This window comes from Pagrus major, chromosome 23 (assembly GCF_040436345.1).
Source record: "Pagrus major chromosome 23, Pma_NU_1.0".
Lineage (NCBI taxonomy): Eukaryota > Metazoa > Chordata > Actinopteri > Spariformes > Sparidae > Pagrus > Pagrus major.
The window spans coordinates 23,959,562-23,982,546 of record NC_133237.1 but is presented as its reverse complement, the minus strand read 5'-3'; the positions used below and the strand labels follow the sequence as shown (position 1 = coordinate 23,982,546).

The 22,985-nt window shown below is 46.0% G+C and overlaps 1 protein-coding gene across 1 annotated transcript in view; it reads right to left on the bottom strand.

Moving 5' to 3' along the window:
- The window catches only part of adgrl1a (adhesion G protein-coupled receptor L1a), a 51,556-nt gene extending 30,107 nt beyond the window's left edge, over window positions 1-21,449 (bottom strand). Inside the window, exons 1-4 of the mRNA XM_073494269.1 lie at window positions 21,380-21,449; window positions 8,143-8,356; window positions 6,881-6,990; window positions 412-426 (exon numbers count right to left, since the gene is read on the bottom strand). Coding sequence (XP_073350370.1) covers window positions 412-426; window positions 6,881-6,990; window positions 8,143-8,356; window positions 21,380-21,449 — 409 coding nt within the window. The remainder of the gene's footprint in view (window positions 1-411; window positions 427-6,880; window positions 6,991-8,142; window positions 8,357-21,379) is intronic.
- Window positions 21,450-22,985: the final 1,536 nt, after the last annotated feature.

The window sequence follows — 22,985 nt, the reverse complement described above, 5'->3', positions numbered from 1 at the left end:
CTCGTTTATCTCTCATAGATAGAGGACTGACCTCCCGTGATGCCTTTTTTTTGTGTCTGTGTATGTGAGTGATTGAGTGTGTGTGCGTGCGTGCAGGTCAGGCTGGTGTCGTCAGAACCAAGGAGGAAATCTAGAAGGATTTTAGAGTTTTGGTTATAGTTCAGAGAGAGATAGAAAGAGTTCTGGATTTTAGAGTTTTGGTTATAGTTCAGAGAGAGATAGAAAGAGAAGAGAGGGGCAGAGGAGGCGATTAGAGGTCGAGAAAGAAAAGGGAGGGATATCAACATCAAACATGACCACTACACAAGGTGCTGGGTTAGGAGGGGGGTATGGGGGAAGGAAGGGAGACAAGGGAGGAGGAGAAGGGAGGAAGGGGCGAGCTGTGGTTGTTATGTTCATTGTGGTCTTTACCTTTTTGATCCACTTCTATTCAAGCATCGGAAAAAGGAGAAAGAAGGAGATAGAAAGATAAAAGAGAAAGACAGCAAGGAAGAGAGAGAGAGAGAGAGAGAGAGAGGGAAAGAAAAAAGAACGAAAGAAAAAACAGGTGCAGGAAAAAAGAGAAAATTGAGATTAAATAAAACGCTGTCCTTTCTCTCTCTCTTTTTTAAAGCAACTTATCTGTCTGTGTTATGGTTGGCTACTCAGAGAAAGGATGGCTCAAATGGAAAATGAGGAGGGGAGAATGGCCTGACCTGGGTTTAAATCCATTTCCATTTCATTTTAGCTTTATCAATAATCCCCCAACAACACAATCCAACCCCAACCACACACTCTCGACCCCACCTCCACCTCTCTTATTGCCACATCCCTCCCTCTCTCCCTCCCACTTTCCCATTACACCCAAAGCTCGGCTCCAGGAACCTGTTGGAGAGAGAAACCGTTGGAGGGCCTCTTCGACTGTAGTCCTCTTCAGCTGTGGAAGTAAAGAGAAAGATAGAGAAAGAGATGGGGGGATGGGTAGATGGAAAGGTGGTGATGAGGATGTCTCTATCTATGGCTGGTTGGAGGGATCACTGAGAGTGCCTCTCTCACCAAGTACAGTCTGTGTTGGCATTAAAGCGACCCCTTGATCTAAAGAAAGCGGTGCTTTTGGCTTTGCTCAATTTACAGAGTCAGGATGCTCGCTATAGAAGCCAGCAAAAACACTCAACCCATCGACCGTCCAATCAATGGGGAGCTGCCGGCTTGCCTGGCCGAGGCTGGCTCATCAAAGAAAAAGAGAACAAACAACAGGGGAAAGGGAGGGCTTGACAGAGTGGAACGCCTCAGAAACACAGAGAGAAACCAAGAGACACGGTCGGGGGGAGGGGGAAAAAAAAAAAGAGGGTAGAGACAAAAGAGAGATGAGAGAAATGTCTACAGCGGGCTCATCACACACAAATCGATAGGCTGGTGTGTTCAGTCACACCAAGGCCTCAGCAGACGCGAACAGGTAAGGTGTGGCTCCCTCGACACCCATGACGCTGCTTGGTACTTGCTTGTTTGGCTGTGTCTGGGGAGGTCCGTGAGCAGCTGGAGACTAGAGGAGAAACTAGCACGGATCTCAGCTCCGCCTTTCACGTTACAGCGCTGGCACGCGCTTTTTCTCTGTGTTTGTTGAGGCACAAGCGGTGTGCGAGTGGATCGCCGTGCCTCTCGGGAAGGGACGTGTCAAAAGGCACAGGGCTAGTGGATCCCCACTGCGAGCGTGATTGTCGTGTATGTGTCGTAGGGAAGTCTGTTGTCCCCGGAGAGCTAAGTGAGACTGTCACGACACCTCACAGGGTTGCCCGTAAAAAAAAAAAAAAAAAAAGTGAAAGACAGGAAGAGAGAGAGATGTAAAGAGCCAGCAAAATAAAAAGGACAAAGGGGAGCGTTAGCAGTAGCCTGATCTGTGTGGGGGATGGCCTCACATCTTGGCAGCGCTACAGAAGAGGCAGCATCAGTATCAGCAACAACACTAATCATTTATCATCTTATGCCAAGATCAAACCTGACAAACAACCTCCATGAAGACCTGGGGAATGGGTGCCATTTTCAGCCTAGAGGGGTAAACACGGAGAAGCTATGAATGCGAGTCCTGTGAAGCTGGGGCAGGGGGCAAGAAAGCATTACATCCCCACCACCAAGGAGTGCAATCATTAGCTCCAAGGTTAGAGGAGGGAGAGACCGACCAGAGAGCATCCAGAGCTTTCATCCTCACTGGAACAACAGGGGGGGGCTGCATGGGGACAGCAGGATTCAGCAAAGCTCGAACATATAGAGTTTTTTTTTAGCGAGGCATCCACTGAGTACAGCTTGTCCACTTGATCTAAGTGTTAGATTGCAGTCCTCAATAGATGGTATACTGAATACAATGTTATAAATGGAGCACGGAGTGTGTTTTCCGAAACAGGCTGAAAGTGATTTGTATGATGCACAGCAATGGTATATAGAGAGAGACAAAAAGAGAAAGAAAACTTCTTCAATGCTGCAGGAAGGAAGAAGAATATGGTAGGCAGAAGACTTGTGTTGACTCCATTTCTTTTGCTCTCGGTTTTCCTGAAAAATAGACAGGAAGCACAGACACACAAAAGATCATCACACGTAGCTGAGCTACTGTGTGCACACACACAAACACAGAGAAAAGAGACAGTAAAACTCATCAAACTGTCCTCACAGTGAGCAGGGGGTTAGTTTAAGGCCACCTTGGTTGTTTGTTTGATTCATTCAGCATTTCTCTTTCAGGGCCCTTTTGAGAAATAAGCCACTGCCCTCTCTCCCCTTAATCACTCTGCTCAGCGCTCTCTACAACCCTATCAATTACTCCCACACTAATGAGTACAGCTAGAGACACACATTCTCAAATACACACACACATACATGCATTGTTGGAGTACTGCAGGACAACTTCGCCTCCTCCGTCTCTTTCGCAGTGCTGAGAGATAATGTGTCCTCTCCAGCTTCTTCCGTCCCCTTCCCTCTCTGTTTTCTCATTCTCTCGTTCTACATTTTTCACGGTAAAGAGTCGTCCCTTTCGACGGCCTGAGCAAAGCCTCCTGCTTCTCATTCACCAAACATTTATGAGCAACACGTCTAATGGCGACTCAATACATATTAATAGAGTTTCATTCTCAGCTACATCAAAGTGTTTCCTCACCTCCCCTGAAAACCTGTCATATTACAATGCCATTATTCCTTCTCGTGACAAACTCTTCCCAACAAGTCAACTATCATTTCCAGTGGCTTTGTGTCCAAAAAGCAATGTCTCATAATGAATAGTCAGTGCTGAATACATTTGCGGGGAAGAATCAGTTTTATAAAGTGAAACAGTGGCAGAGCCACAAATAAGAACGTCAAGCTGAGAATATGGAGTTACCGAAGAATCTCTGCAGAACCTCTCTTGTACAATACAGCCTGTGTAGGCGCTTTTGAAGCCGGTTTCTTCGGCTACCTGCATATTAACAAGATAAATCACAAGTGATGAAATAGCGGAGGCACAATGCCAAGTCTAATGTCTCTGGCATGGCGAGCATGGATGGCCCGGACAGAGAGCATTAGTAGTCAATAATGATGTAGCACTGTGTCCTGCAGGAGGAGGGGGGACAGGTAGGCATTCTCTCGCTGGGTAGATTTACTTTGACTCATTGAACGTCTGTGTTAAGACTGCAGTGTAGGGTTTCCACTGCAGTAAATACGCGCTGCAGCTGTGTGCGTGGATCTGTGATGTCTTAATGGAACCAAGCAGTCTACAGCAGGCTGTGACAGTGCAAAATGAGAGTTCAGTTGAGCCGTTTTGTCTTGCTCTGTTCCGGTTGGCAAAAACAATGCAATGTGGCGGGGAGGCCTCGCAGGGCTTTTTGGCTCGATGAGATATGATTTGACTTGTTGGCGGATGTTGTATTTTGCCAAGGCAATCCCACTCGCAGCAACACACACACGTGTTCCGGACCCTTGTTTGAGCTCAGCCGGCAGAGGTGTGTGTGTCAGCTCGACTCAGGCTGTCACCTCCCCGTTTCAGGTGACTGGTAACATGGCGCCTGCGTGACACGCACATAGAGGACCCTGTCAGACACAAACATCACACTCAGCCATCAACATGACAGCACACCATCTCAGCTGCTATGACACACAAGCTTTAGTCATCATCTCTCTATTGTTCACCTTTTTGTCGAGACAACCGATGAAAAACATGCGTCAGCCTTGGATGATGCCCGAGTGCCCAGCGTTCCCAGCCAGACGTGAACGATGGGGCATTACCAGAGCGATTAGCAGCAGCAAATTCAATTAATCTTGACAAATCTCTGCTGAGGCAGAACTGAAGAGAGCGACGCGCCCCCTCTCCTGGTAATTAAAAGTGGCCGAGTTGAGTGGCGTGTGGTGCGACGGTGACTAGGTTTTGGGATGAACAGTTCCAAATCTGAGTCTGAATGTGTCAGGTCGTATTTACTTTGTCAGATGAGCACAAATGCGTACAGCAGCCGTAGAATGAGTTGTGTGCATATGTGTGTGTGTACTCGTTTCTCTTTCTGTGTGTGTGTGTGTGTGTGTCTGTGTGTGAGAGTGGTCGTGTTACTCCAGCGGAGGAGAGTGGCAGAGGACAGGGGTAATTGGCTCTTCTTTGTCACCTCAGACAGGCGGGACTTTTCATCATGGAGGGATCAGCTTCCAATTTTCTAAGCCGCGCCATGCTTCAGACGCAATCAACAAAGTTTTTTTCCAAACACGGTGAAGAAAAATGCAAGTCAGCAGCTATTTAATCATCCCTTTGATTGCTTCGAGGAGAGAGAACAAGCTCCCTTGTGCAGTCAGTGGGAAAAAGACAAGGTTAGAATACGCGAGGAGAAGGAGGCAGGTACAACTAAGCAATGCTACCATGACCCTCTGTGGGCCATACAATACAGGACACCATGCTACAGAGCAGAACTACCAGAGGACCATCAAATAAAGTCATAAGCCTGGAGTGGGTCAATGTGACTGCAGCTAACATCGACCAAAAGACAGGTGAACAGAGGGCAGAGGAGACTCGAGAAGAACACTTGTTGCCTCAATGTTGTGAAGAAAACATTCCCACCAGAGAATAATCCCCAACGGCAAGAAACCAAGCTAACCTCTACTTATCTGTGACTGTGGCTGCAACCTGACTCAACAAAGTCGCTCAAAAGGTAAACTGAGGGCGCAAAAGCACTGAGCAGAGCAAGGGCAAAGACTGAAAGAGCCGCTTCGAAGTCCCTGAGTTTCTCGGAGCCTCTCTGTCAGAGCTGGATGGTTGGGTATTTGAATATTTGTCCCACCTGTAAAAGAAATAAACAACAGAGACAGCGGAAGAGACAGAATATAAAGATAAGATACTGTGGCAGATTGATGGACAGAGAGTAAAAATAGCAGAAGAATGAGAGAAATGGGGCGATTGAAGAAGATTAAAGACCTTGGAGGGCAGACTTGAGGCGAATAGCAGTACACAGAAGGAGAGGAGTCAAGAGACATGAAAAGAGGTGATATTGACTGAGAGAGATCATAAGCAAAGGTAGGATGAGTGAGAGGTCTCAGAGAGAACAGATGAGAAGGAAGAGAGAGAAGAAAAAGAAAAGAGCAAAGGAGGTTAGAGGCTCGGCGCCGACTCGAACTCGCAGCTCACCTCAACATCTGTGCCTGAGGAAAAAGCAGAGAGAATCACCCCATAAACCCACCCTGATTGTTCAAGAACTCCAAGAAGACCCTTGTCTCCCAATTTCCCACCACCCCAATACCCTCAAATGTCCTTCCACCCCTTTCTGCACCCCAATTCTGCTTCTGCCTGGTGGAGGGGAGCGCCACTGCCCCTCCCCTCCAGCCAGGTATTCCTGCACAGTGAGGGGATCAATGCTGAGAGTAATAATACATGAGAGGGAGGAGGGGAGACTGAGCCGAGATTTTCACATGAACGAGGATCAACACAACTCCATATAATCCTTTTGGTGTCTGCTCCTTTGGCTGTGTGAGTGTGCTCTTGTTTGTGTGTGCCTGCTCGCTCAGAGGAGTCAGAGTGAGAGAGAAAGAGATCAACTGTGTGTCCCCCTTTTGCAAGTGTGAGGTAGACTTGACGTGTGTGTCTGTGTGTGTGTGTGTGTGCAGGCGGGTTTGTATGTCACACCTGCCACGGAGCTTTGAGCAGTGCCGTGAGGAAGTCAGCCGTTACCATGGGGACATTAAAATGTGTGGCGCTGCAGGTCATGTGGTCTAAAATAAGCCCTTTGCTGTTTGTGTTAACATCGCTATTGTGAGGTGCGGCACACACACAACGCACCCTGCCTCCTGATCTCACTGCGGCCAATTTTAATTTTTATTGGAAATCAGAGGGACAGCAAAGGTGTTTGGTACCAGATAAAGGCAGTGGCATGCCCCTGGGTCAATCAGTGTGTGAGTGCGGGGCGGTGTGTGTTACACTGCTGTGATCGCCAATAAAGGCTGACCACAGGTTTGCAGTGGGAGTGCATGAAGTGCTTATCGGACTCTGTATTTGGGAAGCACCTTCCCCCATGTGAAAATCCCTCTCAGCTACTGGTGCGTTGCTCTGTCGATGAAGAAAAAAGGTTTAGCGCTCTGGGTGAGTGTGTGTGTGTGTGTGTGTGTGTGTGTGTGTGTGTGTGTGTGTGTGTGTGTGTGTGTGTGTATTTGTGCAGTGTAAGTGTACGAGAGAGAAAGAAAAGAGAGACAGAGAGAGAAAGCAGGTGAGGATGACTGTCTTGTTTTGTTTTGCTTGTGTTATGAAAAAATCCAGAGAGAGCAAGTGTGCAGATGTCATTTGTCGAGGGGTTTTTGGGGGTTGAAGAGGGGGCAGGGGGTTCAGGTGGGGGGTAGAGGGAGGGATGGGCGGGGCAGTGAATGGGGTGAGGGGGGTTGGGGAGGTGGGAGCGGGTGAAAGGGTCTCAGTACTCACTGTAGGGGACACACTCGTACTGGATCTCCAGGTACTTGTAGGTCCCCGGGCAGGGGTCTGGGAACACGTCTGACCCTGCTACCACCACACACTGGGTGCGGTTATTACACCTGCAAGTAGAAGACAGACAGGGGAAGGAGGAAAAGAGAGAGAAGGGAGGAAGTAAGTGATACAAAAATGACGAGTGCCATTGTAAGAAAGACAAAGAGGAGTGGGTACAAAAAAAAAACATCTTCAGGCTCTGAAAGACGGAGAGAACGGTAGGGAAGGGAGTAATTTCACACTAGACTAGATCATGTGACAGCTGCACCCGAGGGGAGGCGGGAAACTGAGAGGGAGTGCGGGAGGGGGAAGAGGAATGAGATGAAGGATAGAGAGAGGGAAGGAGGGAGGGAAGAGGCAGGGAGAGGGCTAGTGACGTAAGAGGCTCCTCTCCTGGGGGATTGTGAGTGGGAGCAATTAGAGGTGAGAGAACAGGGAAGGACGAGGGGGGCTAAGGCAAATACTCTACACCACACGCACAGGGAAAACATTCATATGCACATAATACCTACATCTAAACCACACCGCCGCATGCATTCCCACGTTTGCACACCCCGAGAAACACACTCACACACACAGAAGAAAAGACACAAATCCACACATACATGTATTCATTCATTCTCATCACAAAATCCTTCTCGATCCAGCTTTTAGCGTTTCTCCCCTGTGCTGTCTCCGTTCATATCTCTATGCTGAACTCACTCCATCATCCCATCATTTTCTAGCTGTCTCTCTCCTTCCTTTATCCCCTCAATTCTCTCCTCCACCCCTCCACCACTTCCCTCCCTCCCTTACTCTCTCCCCAAGCTAGCACCCTGTGCCTCCATTACATGCGTGATGGATAGCTGGGAGAGGGCTTCCATTGATCTGAGCTCAGAGGAAGCAGATGCTGAGCGCAAACACAGAGAGCAGCTGTAGGAAGCCCTACAAATACTTCTGCAACACTCCAAAACACACGCACACACATACACACTCTCACTTATGTATGCACACACACATTTACACCACCACACACATGCACGTCTCGTCAAGATGCAGTGGTGTTCTTCACAGAACAGGGATGCTGACTTCGGTATTTCACACAAGATATCAACACCTCAGGAAGGAAAGCAGGAAATTCTGGAAGAACTATGTTGTGAAATAATATCTTGTTTTCTCAGCCAACAGAGCTCAGACTCTGTGCAAACACACATATGAGATCCAAACAGATCAATAGTTACCTCTGTGACATTATCTTGAAGGCATCGGGCAGGTAGCACTGCACATTCTCCATCTGGAAGGGGTCTGCATCACAGATCTTGTCATCGGTGCGGCCGTAGTTTGCCGTCTCAATCATGATGACATCACTTCCAGGGCAGCGCAGCTCGATCGGGTAGCCTTCACACGCCAGCTCTCGACGCATCAAGCCGAAGGGCATCATTGACCGGCTCAGAGCTGGAGTGGAAAGAGAGCGAGGCAAAGTTATCGACAATTCAATGAACCTTAATACTTTTAGGAGGCACTTTATTATTCGACCACATTGTAAATATGATGTGTAGTATTTGAGCAGGCAGAATGAAAGTGGCTCCGCTGTCCTCTGTAAAGCACAAATTAGCTATTATCGACTCGCCTTAACTGAGCACTAATATTTCAGAGCTGTTGATGCATAGTCTGGCAATCCAGTTTTCACATTGGAACATCACAGATCACATATTGGCATGAAAGACTTGCAGACACACCAGCGTCTCCAATAAGATATTGCACCACTTGCGAAACAAACTGTGAGTTTCAAATGTTAAAAAACTCCTACACACAGCCAGGCAGCAGCTCATCATACTCATCCCTCACCAGGGAAGAACTGTGTGTCCTTCTCAGAATCCTTTAGTTTGTTCCATCTCAACGAGGTGACAGAGCAGCACCTTAGGTATCACTCTGACTAAAAGAGGCAAAAGTAATGGCAGAACAAGCCAAATTAAAGAGAATTAGTGTCTGTGTATGCCTTCACCTCTGGTGTGTACAACATTTGCACACACACCGCTGATAATCAGCCGTCTGAGAGGCATGTCAATGTACTGCTGTGGCCAGCAGCGGGGCTGTGTGAGGAGAAGGGTCAGCAGCGACAGCGGGGTACTCTGGGTTAATCGCTGAGCCAGGCTGAGAGGCATGAAAGAGGGCTGTAAAGAGGCGCTGAGAGACACACTTGCTGTCTCTCCAGCTCTCTCCATAACTGCATACCTTTCCAACTGCCTCCACATTCAACCTCACAAACAAAAAAAATAACAAAATGGCTGCCAGCTTCATTTACAGCCCAGGTGTAGGCAGGGGCACGCAAACAGACAAGAAGTAGAGACAGAGTATATGATGTGGTTGAAGGATGTGTCTATGTGCTGAGACTCTTGCCAGAGGCTGTGAGAGCTGCTGTCCATGGTCCTGAACTGAAAAACTACTTCAGGGAAAATAACATCCCGAGTGTTGGAGCTGCATCAGAGACTGGTAGGTGCTCTCTGCTGTCCTGAAGGGGCAGAAGGCTTTGACTGAGCTCTCCTCTGCACCGTCAATAAGGAGGACATGGTACTGTACATACCTGACTGATGGTTAAAAGAGCAGAGCTAATGCCAATCAGGCCCTGTCCACATGCACATGGGGTTTTCTTAAAACAAAGTTTTTCCATGACTTCTGGCCTTTTGTACACACTTTGTGTTTTAGGTCACTAGAAAAGGACCTTTTGAAAAACTCCTTCCTTCCTTACATCTGGACTGGCAGAAACAATGTTACACACAACCACATTTGTGTGTATGTATTGTATTGGAGTGTGTGTCATGTGAAATCGGAGTATTTGAGTTTGTAAATTGACAGAATGGATTTTATAATGTTTATATTAAGAAAGACACAAACAGACATTGATTACAATCTGTTTCCTGGTTACAGAGATTATTTCTGAATCAGTGCTAAAACAGGACAGAGATCTTTTTAAAAAAACCTCTGTTTCCAAAAATATCTGCGTACGTGTGAACCAGGCCTTAAGCAAGCTAGAATTTAGATGTTCTTTATAAACTGAGGCTCTCACTGTACAGCCTTTCCCCCTGCCAGACGGGCTCAGCAGCAGACAAGGGCACTGAGTCAGCCCCTCTCCCCCACTACTGTTAGTGCTGAAACCCACAGAGGGGGGCTGGTTTCCCTTCCTGACACTGAGCTAGCACTGCTTAGGTTTCAGCCACTGTCCATTCAGGAGGAGTGCCCATCTGGGTCAATGTCAATGTCAGTCATCCCAGACATGCTCTGCAGCGATGCGCTACATGATTCACTGCCATCGGACTTGCTCATATTTCTAAATGCCACCCATTTATGCAGCGGGGACTTGAGTTCAGTTGTGTAACTAACGCCATTAAGGCTGAATGACTAGCACAGACAGACTTCAAATCTTTTATGCCTCGCCAGCATGCAGTGCCAGTGCCAAATCACAAAGGCCTAGATGCAAAAGCGCATACTAATTAAAGCACACGGAGATGCAAACAGCAGGCGAGGCCAGTCAAACAAATCCACACAACAAATGCAAAAACCCACACAAGCAAATTAGTACAGACGCAGGCGTACTGGGCAGACGAAAGTGCACATTCACAGTCAAGCGCACACACACTTGCACACATGCATACACATATACAGAGTCCTTGTGTCACAGTGGGATTAAAATGCATAGTGTCAGTGTGTGGCCTTGTTCTCTTAACTACCCTGTGGTGTAAGTACACAGCGGCGTACAGCTGGCCAGCGATTAGAACCGCACAGTGAGCCAAAAGGAGAGTAAAACTAAAGGGGGCCACCAGGAGTGATCACACTCAGTCCACTTAAACTGTGAACTAACACTACAGCAATAATCATCAGCCAGGGGCAGACCCCATGTTTAACATACTTTACATACCTGAAGTCACTTTATACGGTTCATATTATCTGGCTACTTTAGGGCCATCCATTACCATGCCACTGAGCGCCGATACAAAAGGCTGCAGTGGAAGGGCTCAGACAAAAGGAGCAGTTGATTTAATTTCTTGGTTGTTGGCTGAGTTCGAGCTAGGCTGTTTCAACAGTACTGAATAAACACACATCATTTCTACAGTGTTTTTGACAATGGGCCATTTCATTGCTTGTACTTATGCTGATCAGTTTTTGTTTGTGTGGATAATTTGAGCTTGTTACCATCACAGTTATGTCTGGTAAATCACCTGTAGCTCGCTGACTAGATAGTGACATGCTTAGTGTTTATTAAGTCAAACTGAGCTAACTCTAATTAAGGCTGATGTGTTTTGGGGTAAATGCTCAAACAAAATATAATGAGTCTACTGAATCAAATTGATGTAAACGAGGGCTGCGCAATATGAACTTAAAGGGGCTCTTCGTAACAATTTGTAGCAATTTACATGTATTAATCAAGTTTTATTGACCATATGTGAGCGGGTTGTAACGTGATATGAATACTGAGTACTTCATGTCTCTCTCAGTAGCCTATACAAGCATGTAGAAGGTTTGTTAAAGTTGTCTTACGCTGCTGGACTGTGGATTTCTTTGTGAAGGACTCAGGACAGAGTCCACTAATATAAACATGAACGACCGGCTTCCAGCACAATGCAGAACTACCACAGAGCCCCTTTAAAATAATATCACAATGTTTTTAGGCTATAATTCAATACACAATATATATCTCAATATTTTGAAATCTCCTAAAATGGCCTGGTCTGGTAAGTTCAGAAAATTACATCACTTTACTGTAATGCAGCCTTTAAAACCAGGACAAGACAACACTGATGACATTTCATGATATAAATGCTACCCAAAATCGATAAGACGATCATATAGCTCATATCACTGTAATGATATAAAACACTGACATATTGCCCAGCCCTAATTTAAAGTTGGCACATTAAAAAAAAAGCACTGTTCCAACTGTATGGAAAATGTGAAGTATTTCTTTTTCTGGCCTCGCTGTTAAAGTATATATTTAGCCATAATTGAGGACAGCCAGTATTGAGCCAGTACACTCCAACGGTGGCAGCAACCATGATAACTAGCCTATTTCTGGCAACACTGCAAATCTCTACTTCCTCCATATTGTATCATATTTCACACCTACATATTTCACACCTATGCACCCACTATTTGACAAGTTCCAGGTTCAGGTTGAATTCACCGTGTAAATACAGCAGGATGCACCTTACACATCGATTTACGCAGATATTTTTGAATGGCATATTCCAAAAAAAAGTGTGGAACTTAACTTCAGGGATTCACTGACTGTGTCTGTGTGTGTTAGAGAGAGAGAGAGAGAGAGAGAGAGAGAGAGAGAGAGTGTGTGTGTGTGTGTGTGTGTGTGAGTGAGTGAGTGTGTGTGCGTGGTTGTGTGTAAACCAGATGGCCCGAGGCCTAGCTGGAGCTGTGGCTGGCTCTGAGCTGAGCAGAGATGAGCAGAGGATAAGCTTGGACTGGCCATGGGCTACGATTGTCCTTCACTCTGCAGGAATCCATTAAGGTTTCAGGGTCTCTTCAGCCAACACACGCACAGACGCACACACATATGCACGTGGCCATTCAGGCGTGCCCGTCAGACTCATAATAGCTGGATGACGGAGTGTCTTTCTCGGCAGCAGCCATATGTATAGGTGGATCTAATCCCTCACAGTGAGACTATGACTCATCTCTCTTGGTATATAAAACCGAGTTAATATCTGTCATCTGCAAGAAATGGTTACCAATTGTCACCCATACTGATGATCATGAGCCAGTTCAAGAATTACACAACTTGATTTGCATGGATGAGGTGGTGTGCAAGAGACAGAGATCTCAAATACACACACAACAGACGCCTGATGTCACTCCAGGGCAGCTGGTGTGAGAGGCTGAAGCGGTTGGCTTCATGATAGAAGCTCCATACAAATTAAGAGCAAGAGAGAGAACTGATTGGATTTGACTCATTATCCTCACACAGTAATTAAAGCCTGAGGGTGGATAGATGCTTGGACCCTCAGACAAGTAATTTTGCAGAAGCTAAGCTAGTCTCTAGTCTATTCTTTCTCTACCACTACAAATCTGTTCCTATATTCTCACTCTTACAGGCGAACACACGAACAAGTACACAGAAACATTTTTCCAACATCATCTCGAAATGTGGAGACCTGCATTCAAGAGTCGTGACCAACACTTGAGAAAAGTTTGAGAAAATCTGGTCTGTTATATAATGACCCACTCACTTAGAATTCTGAAAGGTTCACAGTGTGAATAGATTAAGATTTCCCTTTATTGAAACACCACCAAAAACTTTCCATCATCAGCTTTCAAACATAAAAGCACTTTGATTTCAACGTCTCTGACCTTGGACAGGGTTATCACAGACGGTCTATGGTGTGCTTTCTCTGAAATAATTGAGTGAGGAAGTTTGGCCTTGTAGGTACCCAAAGACTGCGATAGCGACTCTGCAATTGAGTCACAATAGGAGATTACACTTGTGGAGCTCTGTGGCCGCAAGGCTGACTTGTTAGCTGGATGGCTGACTGTCTTTCCGGGGCCACAATGTGATCGGCCCCTCTTAGCTCCTCTGTCTGTTCCAGCAATCGTCTACTAATGCTACTCATTAGCATAGCACTGAAGCATAGTGCCAGAGAAAGCAGTGTTGGTAGTTGAGAAACTGGGCATACTGCTGATGTGGATTCTTGTTATATCATCAACTTTAAAATTAACGTTTAGTGGCTTTAAGGGTCGTAGGTGAATGTGCTCTTTTTGTCCAGAGATTGTGGTGGAATATTAAAAGTATACTGCATACATCTACATATGCCCTCAAACTCAGCTCTGACCAAAAGAGCTAGAACCCTCATGATTTTCAGGTGAGTTCCTTAGAAAAACTGGCGAAGAAGAACAAGTAATTTTACAGTCATTGGACTAAACTAAGAGGTGTCAGTGATGGGAATCCCTTTCTAGCAAAGAATCATCCAGACCAATTTCTCCAGTACTTTATCAGCTTAGCGCTGTATCTTAGCGACTCACTTAGCACTGCGAGTTAGCGTAATGACTCGCTGGAGCGTGGCCTGTCACCACAGACAAGCTGAGGCGATGCGGCCAGAACTGTCACATCCAGGCAGACTTCAAGCTGAGGAGTTGTGACAAAGTGACATCCTGAGACAAACCTAAAGGCCTAACGTGAGGGTGCAGGGGGTGGGGGCTGCTTGTGGGACAGCGTGTGTGTGTGTGTGTGTGTGTGTGTGTGTGTGTGTGTGTGTGTGTGTGTGTGTGTGTGTGTGTGGATCGGATGGGGTAACACTGGCCTCAAAGCTAGGATGCTATCTCATCTCCACTGACTCCTCCGCCTGTCTCCTACAGGCGAAAGAGACAGAGGAGATGAGATGAGGAGCGACTGTACGGGGAGTCACCAGCAATGCTATAAGGTCAGAACACAAAGCAGTGCCAAAATGACACACATCCACTGTGATGGAGCCGAGTCAGGCTAACACACAGGAAGGGAGAAATGGAATGGCAGAGCAAATTAGACAGAGGAGATAGAATAGAAAAAAAGATAGAAACCATCAAACTAGATGCTGGCAGAAGATGAACATGACGACCGTTCTTTGTGAAGGCACAAGGTCACCGACATAATAGGAGAGAGGCAGACAGATTTGTAGGAGAGAGGACCTGCTATTGTTCTGATCTGCTCCGCACAGACAGGCTCTCTCCTCAGCAGCCCGGTCCTCCAACTGAACTGAATTACAGCACAGCCCATAACATTACATCATTCATAAGAGAATTAAACGTGACCCCGCTGGAAATGGGACATACACACACACCACCATGCAACACATACTCATGCATTTGCAATGATGCACACTCACGCACCAAAATTCTTTCAGGCTAGCACACATGAGGCCGAACCCTCATCCATCCTCAACCTCAAGAACTCTCAGTGTGTGTTGACAAACTTTGCTGTGGGGGAAACTAGCAGGCATAGCAGAGAGATTAAGACAGGCGGTTAAAAAGCCACTGAGACACAAAGCAACACACACACACACACACACACACACACACACACAGACAAACTTGAGGAGGAGGCGAGACGGGACGTGCTCATACTGTCAAATCACTTCATTGCTGGCCCTGGCGCCTAATTATGCAATAAAAGTGCCTCAGCGGGGGGAAACGGCATAGCCCAAAATAAAAATCAGCCTGCCTAAAAAGTAGGAGATTCACCCGGTGTAAAATATCCTCCGTCTCCCAAGAGACGGGAGCTGTGCTACAGGCCTAACACAACTCTATTGTGTTCTCTGTTTCCAGCACATATCATAAGAGGCAGGCCAGCAGACAGTGAGTCAGACCTAGATTCATATAAACACTGTGGTGGAGTGAAACTGCAGGTGATGCAGGGAAACAGCCACAGGGATGAGGGGGGGCGAGAGGGAGGGGGTGAAGCAGATACAGAGAAGCAGAGAGAGGAGAGTGAGAACGGTGGTGAGAGACTGAAGAGAAGAAAGTGATAAGAAAAAGGAGAGAGAGTGAGAGATAAAGTGTGGAGGAGATGGTGGGGGTGGGGGTGGGGGTGGGGGGCTGAGGAGTGAGTACCATGCAAGGCCGGCTGTCAGAAAGATGTGTGCGTGCATTTGGAAGAGTTGCAAGTCGCATCCAGAGACTTGTTAGGAAAGATGAGTGCTAAAGCCCAACCCTGCCGCTGCATTAGACACTTAATTAACCTCCTTATACACTAAGCCAAAGGCTTGGACGTGTAGACCGGGTGTGTGTCTGTGTGTATTTTCACTGTGCATGTTTATGAGCTGATCTGTTTGCAAGTATCTACAGTCCAGCATTTCAGATGCTCCTGTACCTTTATGTTTTATATCTATGAATTAAAAATGGATTTGGCCGTAAAACGCTACTAAATCCCTCCTATCCTCCTCTGCCATCTTGTTCACCTGCAGTGCAACGAACATTAACTGTGTGTTTCCTCCTCTCTTTGTTTTTTCTTTCTCACCTCAGCACCATCCCTCGATCCCTCATCCAATTTCATCCACCCGGAAACTCTCTCATTTACCCTCCCCACCCGTTCTCCTCACCCTCCCCTCGTTCTCTCCATGTCTTCATTCCTCCCTCTTGTCCTGACCCTTCACCTCCAGTTTTCCCCTCTTCTCTTTCCATCCCTTCCTCCTCCTTCTCGCCCTCTCATAGTTTTTCAAGCCTCTCCATTCATCCATCTCTCCCCCCTCTCTCAACTCTCTCTGCCCTTGGCTGCCAGCCGTAAGCTGCTGCTGGTAATTATCAATCTGCAGTTCACAAAACACACAAAAAGCAAATGCACACATTCTCCTGCACATGACATATTTAACACACACACACACAGACACACCAGCACTTCTGCACACAATTATGAACTGGCACTCACAAACAAACAGACCCACACACACACACACACACACACACACACACACACACACACACACACAGTCCTTCACGGCTACAAAGCCTCAAAGTTACGCAGCTAGGCCCTGAGAGAAAAGAGGCAGCTATCACACGACTGCACAAACAGGAACACAGTCCCCAATCCTTTATGTAGGAGCTTGTTTGCAGTACACAAATCAATGTACACAAACTGACATACCCCGACGCACACAACTACAAGCAAACACAAACACACAAACAAAATGGACACACACGCAAAAACACACGAACACCAACACTGTGAGCGAATGAATAAACAAAAAGGCGCAGCCCCCGTATACAGGCGCAGACACATGAGAGTGGCATGCGTCATCTTCAAAGGGAGGTTTGAAAGAACACACCGCCAATTCGCACAGCCTCTCCCTCCTTCTCCCGCCTGCCCCTGACTACCAATATATGTTCAAAGGCCATCCATTAACCTTTCACTCACACAGGCCTCTCTGTGATCTACTGCTCTCAGCCAAGGGCTTTGAAGAGCACAGCAACCCCCAGCACCAGGGAGGGAGCAAGAGAGGTAGCAAACGAAAGAAAGAGGCAAAAGAGAGTGAAATGAATGGGAAAGGAGGGAATGACAATGACAAGAGAAAGGAAGAGGGTTGGAAAAGATAAACAGAGCCAAGAGGGTGATACTGGAGGAGAGAGGCTAGGTAGAGAGTGGGGTAAGGTGATGGGAGAGAAGAGGAAGGATGTAAAAGGAAAGGCATGGTGGGGAGAGTAGAAAAAGGAGGAGGGAAGGAAAATGGAAATGGTAGAGGGAACAGAAGAGGGTCCAAGAGAGAGAAGGTAGGCCAGTGAAAACAGGGGGGGTTTGGGGGAAGGACATCACGACGCAGAGAGAGGGAGTAATAGCTGAGGTGTTAGGGGAGAGAAAGCATTGGATGGGAAAGAGAGGCGAGTGTTAGGAGTGAGAGAAGTGAGAAGCGCCGACTACTGCTAATAAGATGGAGAGGAAAGGAAAGCTTGGAAATGCACACGAGAGAAAAAGAGAGAGAAAACAGGGACAAAAGGCTTTACAGCAGCTCTTTATTGCAAAATCCAGATGATACGCAGCAATATTCACAAGCTGCTAGATTAGCAATTAGTGTCAGAGAAGCCTGTGGATTTCAGCTTTATGGCAGAGGAAAAAACATGGTAAAACATATTCAAAGGTCATTTTCAGACAAAATGAGAAGTTTACTTGTCTCCATAAGCCGGTTCTGATGGCCCTCTGAAGTCTATAAAACAGAAAAGCCATTAGAAACTTGAAAATACAAGTTGTCTGTATAGTTCTGAATATAAACCATGAAAGTCCTGCTTAAGTCTTCTGTCTGTCTATGATTCTGCAGCTATAATTTATGTGAAAGGACACTGGGCCATTTTTCTAGCAGCACTGGTTTTGCTGTAGGGCTGTGCCATATGACCAAAATCTCCAAAACTTTATAACCAGATGATGAAACATATTGAATTTTTTTTGTAAATTCAATGAATAAATAGTTTATATAAAAAATGATGTTGTTAAAATAGTGTTGTCCATGTCCGTGTGACAGAAGAAGCCCCTCTTCTTTGTTTGTGCCTTCATGCAGATGTCTTGCCTGTCATCACGCGATATATATCGTCATATTGCACAGCCCTGTTGAACTGTTGTATTTAGTGAAAAAATACTTCCCAGGATACGTCCCATATAATGTATTGACAGGTGATTAATAAGCAAAGAATTCAGCACAGCCTGAAGAATGAGGAGAGTATGAGCCTGCCAAGTTCACCTCCTTGACTTGTTTGAATATAATTGATTGTACTAGTGTTGGCTGCTTCTGATCAGCTAATACCATGCACAACTCTGCCTGAAGTATGCTCAGTGTTTTAGACTTGTCTGATAGCTACAAAAGTGTAGAGCTAAGAGTTTACAAAACACCCATTAAAGCAATACAATATGCTGTTCAGCAAAATATACAACAACAAGAAGCCAAGTTCGCATAGGAAGGTTAGCGGAGCTCCGCTTTATTGCCTCCCTCAAAATATTATTGCTGCAAGCCTGTCAGTGGATCAATTCTTATGAATTAGTGAGTAGGTCGCAGTTTTGAAATTATCATTTTAATATTATAGGATTGCGGGACTGAAAGTTTACTCTCTCTGTGCGAAAATTCAATATTGGATGTGGTTTCAGGTCAAGTATTTTTTTAAGATCTTCACTCAGAATTTTAAATCTAGGGTTGAGCAACACTCCCGAAATAACTGTCAGCTCAGTCATAAAAAAGCATCTGGTGTGCAAAGGCACAGTGAATTCTTCATGTGGCCCTCCATGAAAAATAAGTACCCGGCCCTGCATTATAGAAAGCAAAATACTGCATTGAGATCAGTCCCCATTCAGGCATTCTGTCACCATCCAAGGACAGTCGGGAGACTAAAGCACTTTGTTGAGAAGATGTGTAAAAACAGCTAGTCCCCCATCCTTAAATAATAACTGCTGTTCAGGGGAAAAGGCACAGAAGAAAAAAGCTTGGGAGTGGAGGGGAACACAGATAAAAATGTCTGCGTGAGCACTAAAGGACCAGGGGCCTTTCCACGCGACTGATCTGAGAGCAAAGGCTTAAATACAGGGGAGATGAAAACAGATTCCACCAGTCAACTGGCACTGGTGTCCTGATATGAGTGGCACACACACACTCGCATAAATACTCACGCACACACCCACGTGGACACTTTAACACACTCATGTAAGCACAAAAACCCCCATACAGATTCTTGCCAAACACATCACTAAGCAGTCATGGACATACTGTACACACACATACTGTACAGTATCCAGTGTGTACATATTTGCAAATTCCCACAGACTGAAAGGACCTGAGCCTTTATAATGGTCTGGCTGCCAACACTGGTGCAGATATACACAAACACACACATACATCCACACACCGGTGCTTGCGCTGTGCTAAATGAAAGCTCTGCGTCAGGGCTTCATCACATACGGCGCAGCTGCCTGCAATGCCTGCCACATTAAGCAAGCCTAATGGGCTTCCAGAGCAACAACACTGCGTATGAAGGGTTGTACATTCCTGAGCATTCTGTGGAATCAGCGGGACATTCTGTTTGTCAGAGAACGCATGTCAGTCTGTCAGGAAGCCTGCCGCGACAGGCTGGTGGAGCGGCTTTGTGTGTACTGTATTTACCTAGGTGGGTATGCGTTTGCATTCACAGATAAAAATATTGTTACTGTATCACTCAGCCAGTGTATTTCACAGAGAAACTGAGAACTGTAGTGTAATTTAGCAAGATAAAAAAACCACTGTGTGAAATGGGCAGGTGCATTGTGGGACTGCGCAGCAAAAAGTACATGTACAAAGCTCATGCTGGCTTGGAACATTTGTGTTAAAGAGCTGGTTCCAGTGGAGAATAAATGTGTGCGAGTTAAGGGTAAATATTAGAATGTGCAGTCAGGAGTAGAGCAAGGTTAAAGCATGGCAGATTAGTTGGGACATCGAGGAGGAGCAGGGGTACACATTAGACTGTGAAGTCATGTGTGATGATCCTGCAGGTTTCTAAATGAGCTCTGATTAGCCCGAGAGTGATTTCAGCAGCTCTCGTCACATCCAAACCCTGCCCTCTTCCTTTAGATTCTCCCTCTCTTCTTCTCTTTTACTTTTCTCTCTGCTCTTCTAGTCACACTACAATAGAGACAATACATTTCAGCCAAAATTCAGCTGGCAAAATTAGGAGCACCATAACGGTGTGGGTGTGCATGAGCATAAGTCTATGAGCAGGCCTGTGCGCCTGATTCCAATAGGAAAAGATTTTCTTATTTCATCAAACCAAATGTTGTTTGCGCCTGTGCTTTAGGGCTGAATACAGATAACAGTCAATTGATTATTAATGCATTATTAATACTCCCCAAGTGCCAGGTCACACAGATAGTTGGAGGCTTATTTTCACACAAATACACACACCCACACACCCACAAACACCAAGCAAAATAGTGCCAGAGGCCGAATGTGTCCGATGGAACAGAACGTACGCTACACAAATCCAATGTTACAAAGCAGCCAAATTAAGATGGAAAAAAAACAGCACCTACTCAAATTAGAACTGCACCTGGCCAATCAAAGCTTACACAGAGGGGTTGCTGAAACCAATGCTGACACAGGCGTATACAAACACTTTTTAATTTTACACTCCCTCCCTGCGCTTCTTCAACTCCTCCTGCTTCATCACTAGCCCCTCCCAGTGGCGACCGTGTCTCCCCCTGATGCTCCTCCTCCTGTTCCTCGTCCTAGCTGTCCATCACCCAGCGGCTCATTGGCACAAAGCTGACTGAGAGCATACAGCAGATGGTGTGCTGCTGTCTGTGTGGCAGGCCACTAGCAGGACACCCAACAGCCCCTCCTTTCCTTCATCGGCCCTCCGCAATCCCTGCTCCTTCCCTCCTACACTTCCTCTATCTCACACACACACACACCCTCCAGCATCACTTCAGCCCAACCAGGTCACCTGCTGCCAGGCTTACAACAGCTAGCGCACACACATGTACACACAAACATAAAATGAAACATCTTATGGTACATGGCACATTCAAGGAGGTCACACATATGGCACCATTACATGCACGGATTCCCCCTTATATTCTCTCCACGCTCCAACTAACATCAAGATGACAAGAAATTTTATTGACATTCACACACACACTCTCCACCTCGCTCACACACACTCTCTCTTGCTCTGTCTCCTGTAGAGACAGTTTGGTTAATCAAGTGCAGGGTTTCCAGCCTGGTCAGCAAGTCGATACACTTACAACCTTCATCACGTAGCTAACGTATAAATATTACATCCTCATTTGCAATAACCTGGTCAGGCCAGTCACACGGCACAGGGAAACCAATAAGCACTTATGTGCAACATTGCAAGCAGGCTCAGTGATGCAATAAAAAATTATACACATTATATATACTGTATACTTCTAAATGAACAGTGAACACATACAGTATATAAACTGAATGCAGATGACTTTCACATAAAAAAAAAAGATCACACATATTAATTACGCACCTTGGGAGGATGGTGATACATTGCTGAAAGTCACAGCACAGCTGAAGATGATCCAGACTGCAAGAGCCATGTCGGAGGCTGACCAGGGGACAGGGCAAGGGGTGGGGCTAAAGCGTCAAGGTGGTCAGCAGGCACAGGTGAGTGGAGCGGCACTTCCTCAGCTCACACCCTCCCTGAGGGTGATCCTGTAGGTAAAGAGCGATAGAAATAACAAGGAGGTAAGTACGTCATAAATATTTGTATGTAACTGTGTATCCATGAAGAGGAATTATTCTATTGTTCAGTTTTTCATTCTTTTCCCTCTCAGTATGGCATTTGAATTAGACAGTGTTGACTAATCTATTCTGCATTTATCACTGGAATATGTGATAATAACTCTGCACAAAACTGAGTGGCTCACGACTGGTATAGCATACTAAATGGTATCAGAGCAGGCAGAGAGGGGAGGAGAGAGGAGAGGAGAGGAGAGGAGAGGAGAGGAGAGGAGAGGAGAGGAGAGGAGAGGAGAGGAGAGGAGAGGAGAGGAGAGGAGAGGAGAGGAGAGGAGAGGAGAGGAGAGGAGAGGAGAGGCTCCCCCTCTGGTGGTCAGGTAAAATGATCAGACAGGGAGATCTGAGGCCATTTTGTGCAGGATGGCATGGCAACAGCTGTTGCCACTACTGGCTCATCACTCTACAGTGATGCAGACATGCTACATATGTTTTGGGGCTGTTAACGGAGCAAGTGAACATGTGAAAAATACAAATACAAGTCTTCTGTGTGTATGTGTGTGTGTGTGTTTGTGTTTGCATACACACGCACACACACACACAAAGTGAGACAGTGAAAAGTGGTGACTCAGTCAGCAGTGCCGTAGGGCTCACACATCTCATTTGCCTAATGAAATAAATCACAATCTGGAACTTTAGCTCTGATTTTTTGACAGCAGAAACTGTTCTGCCCCGCCAGGGGCTGAAAGACAGAAAACAGTAGAGACGGTATTGTTAGAGCTAATACTCCTCCTGCTGAGCTTGCTGATGAAACAGACAGATTGGACTGCGTCGCTCTGTATCAGTGTATCTGTGTGCGTGTGTGTGTGTGTGTGTGTGTGTGTGTGTGTGTGCGCACGTGTTTGCAATTTTTATTTTTTTGGAGGGGGGTTGAGAGGATTTCCTTTGATCTCTCCATCCCTCGACCACTTTTATTGATTGATCCTACCAACATACTACACTGTAAGAGGGTAAGCATGCACTCTCTCACACACAGGTTCAGATACTACACAGTGCTATCCACGGGGTGGATATAATCTATCCACCTATACATCTACTTTCTTTTCGAATGCTATTACATGGTGCAGACCTGACCATTCAGCATTCTTCGTTCAGTGATTGTTGTCCATGTTCCCAGCTGACTATTTGGCAGCTACAACACATTCTTTGTATGAGATAAGTATCAAGATCAGTTGCAAATAAGTCACGCTTAATCACTAAAATGTAATGAAAGGATGCACCAGACATCTATGATATTTCCATTTCTTATAACAGTGCAAGGTGATGAATTGTGATAAATTAATAAAATAAAAATAAATTCTTTGAACCCTAATCCTGATCTCAATTCTAAAATTTAA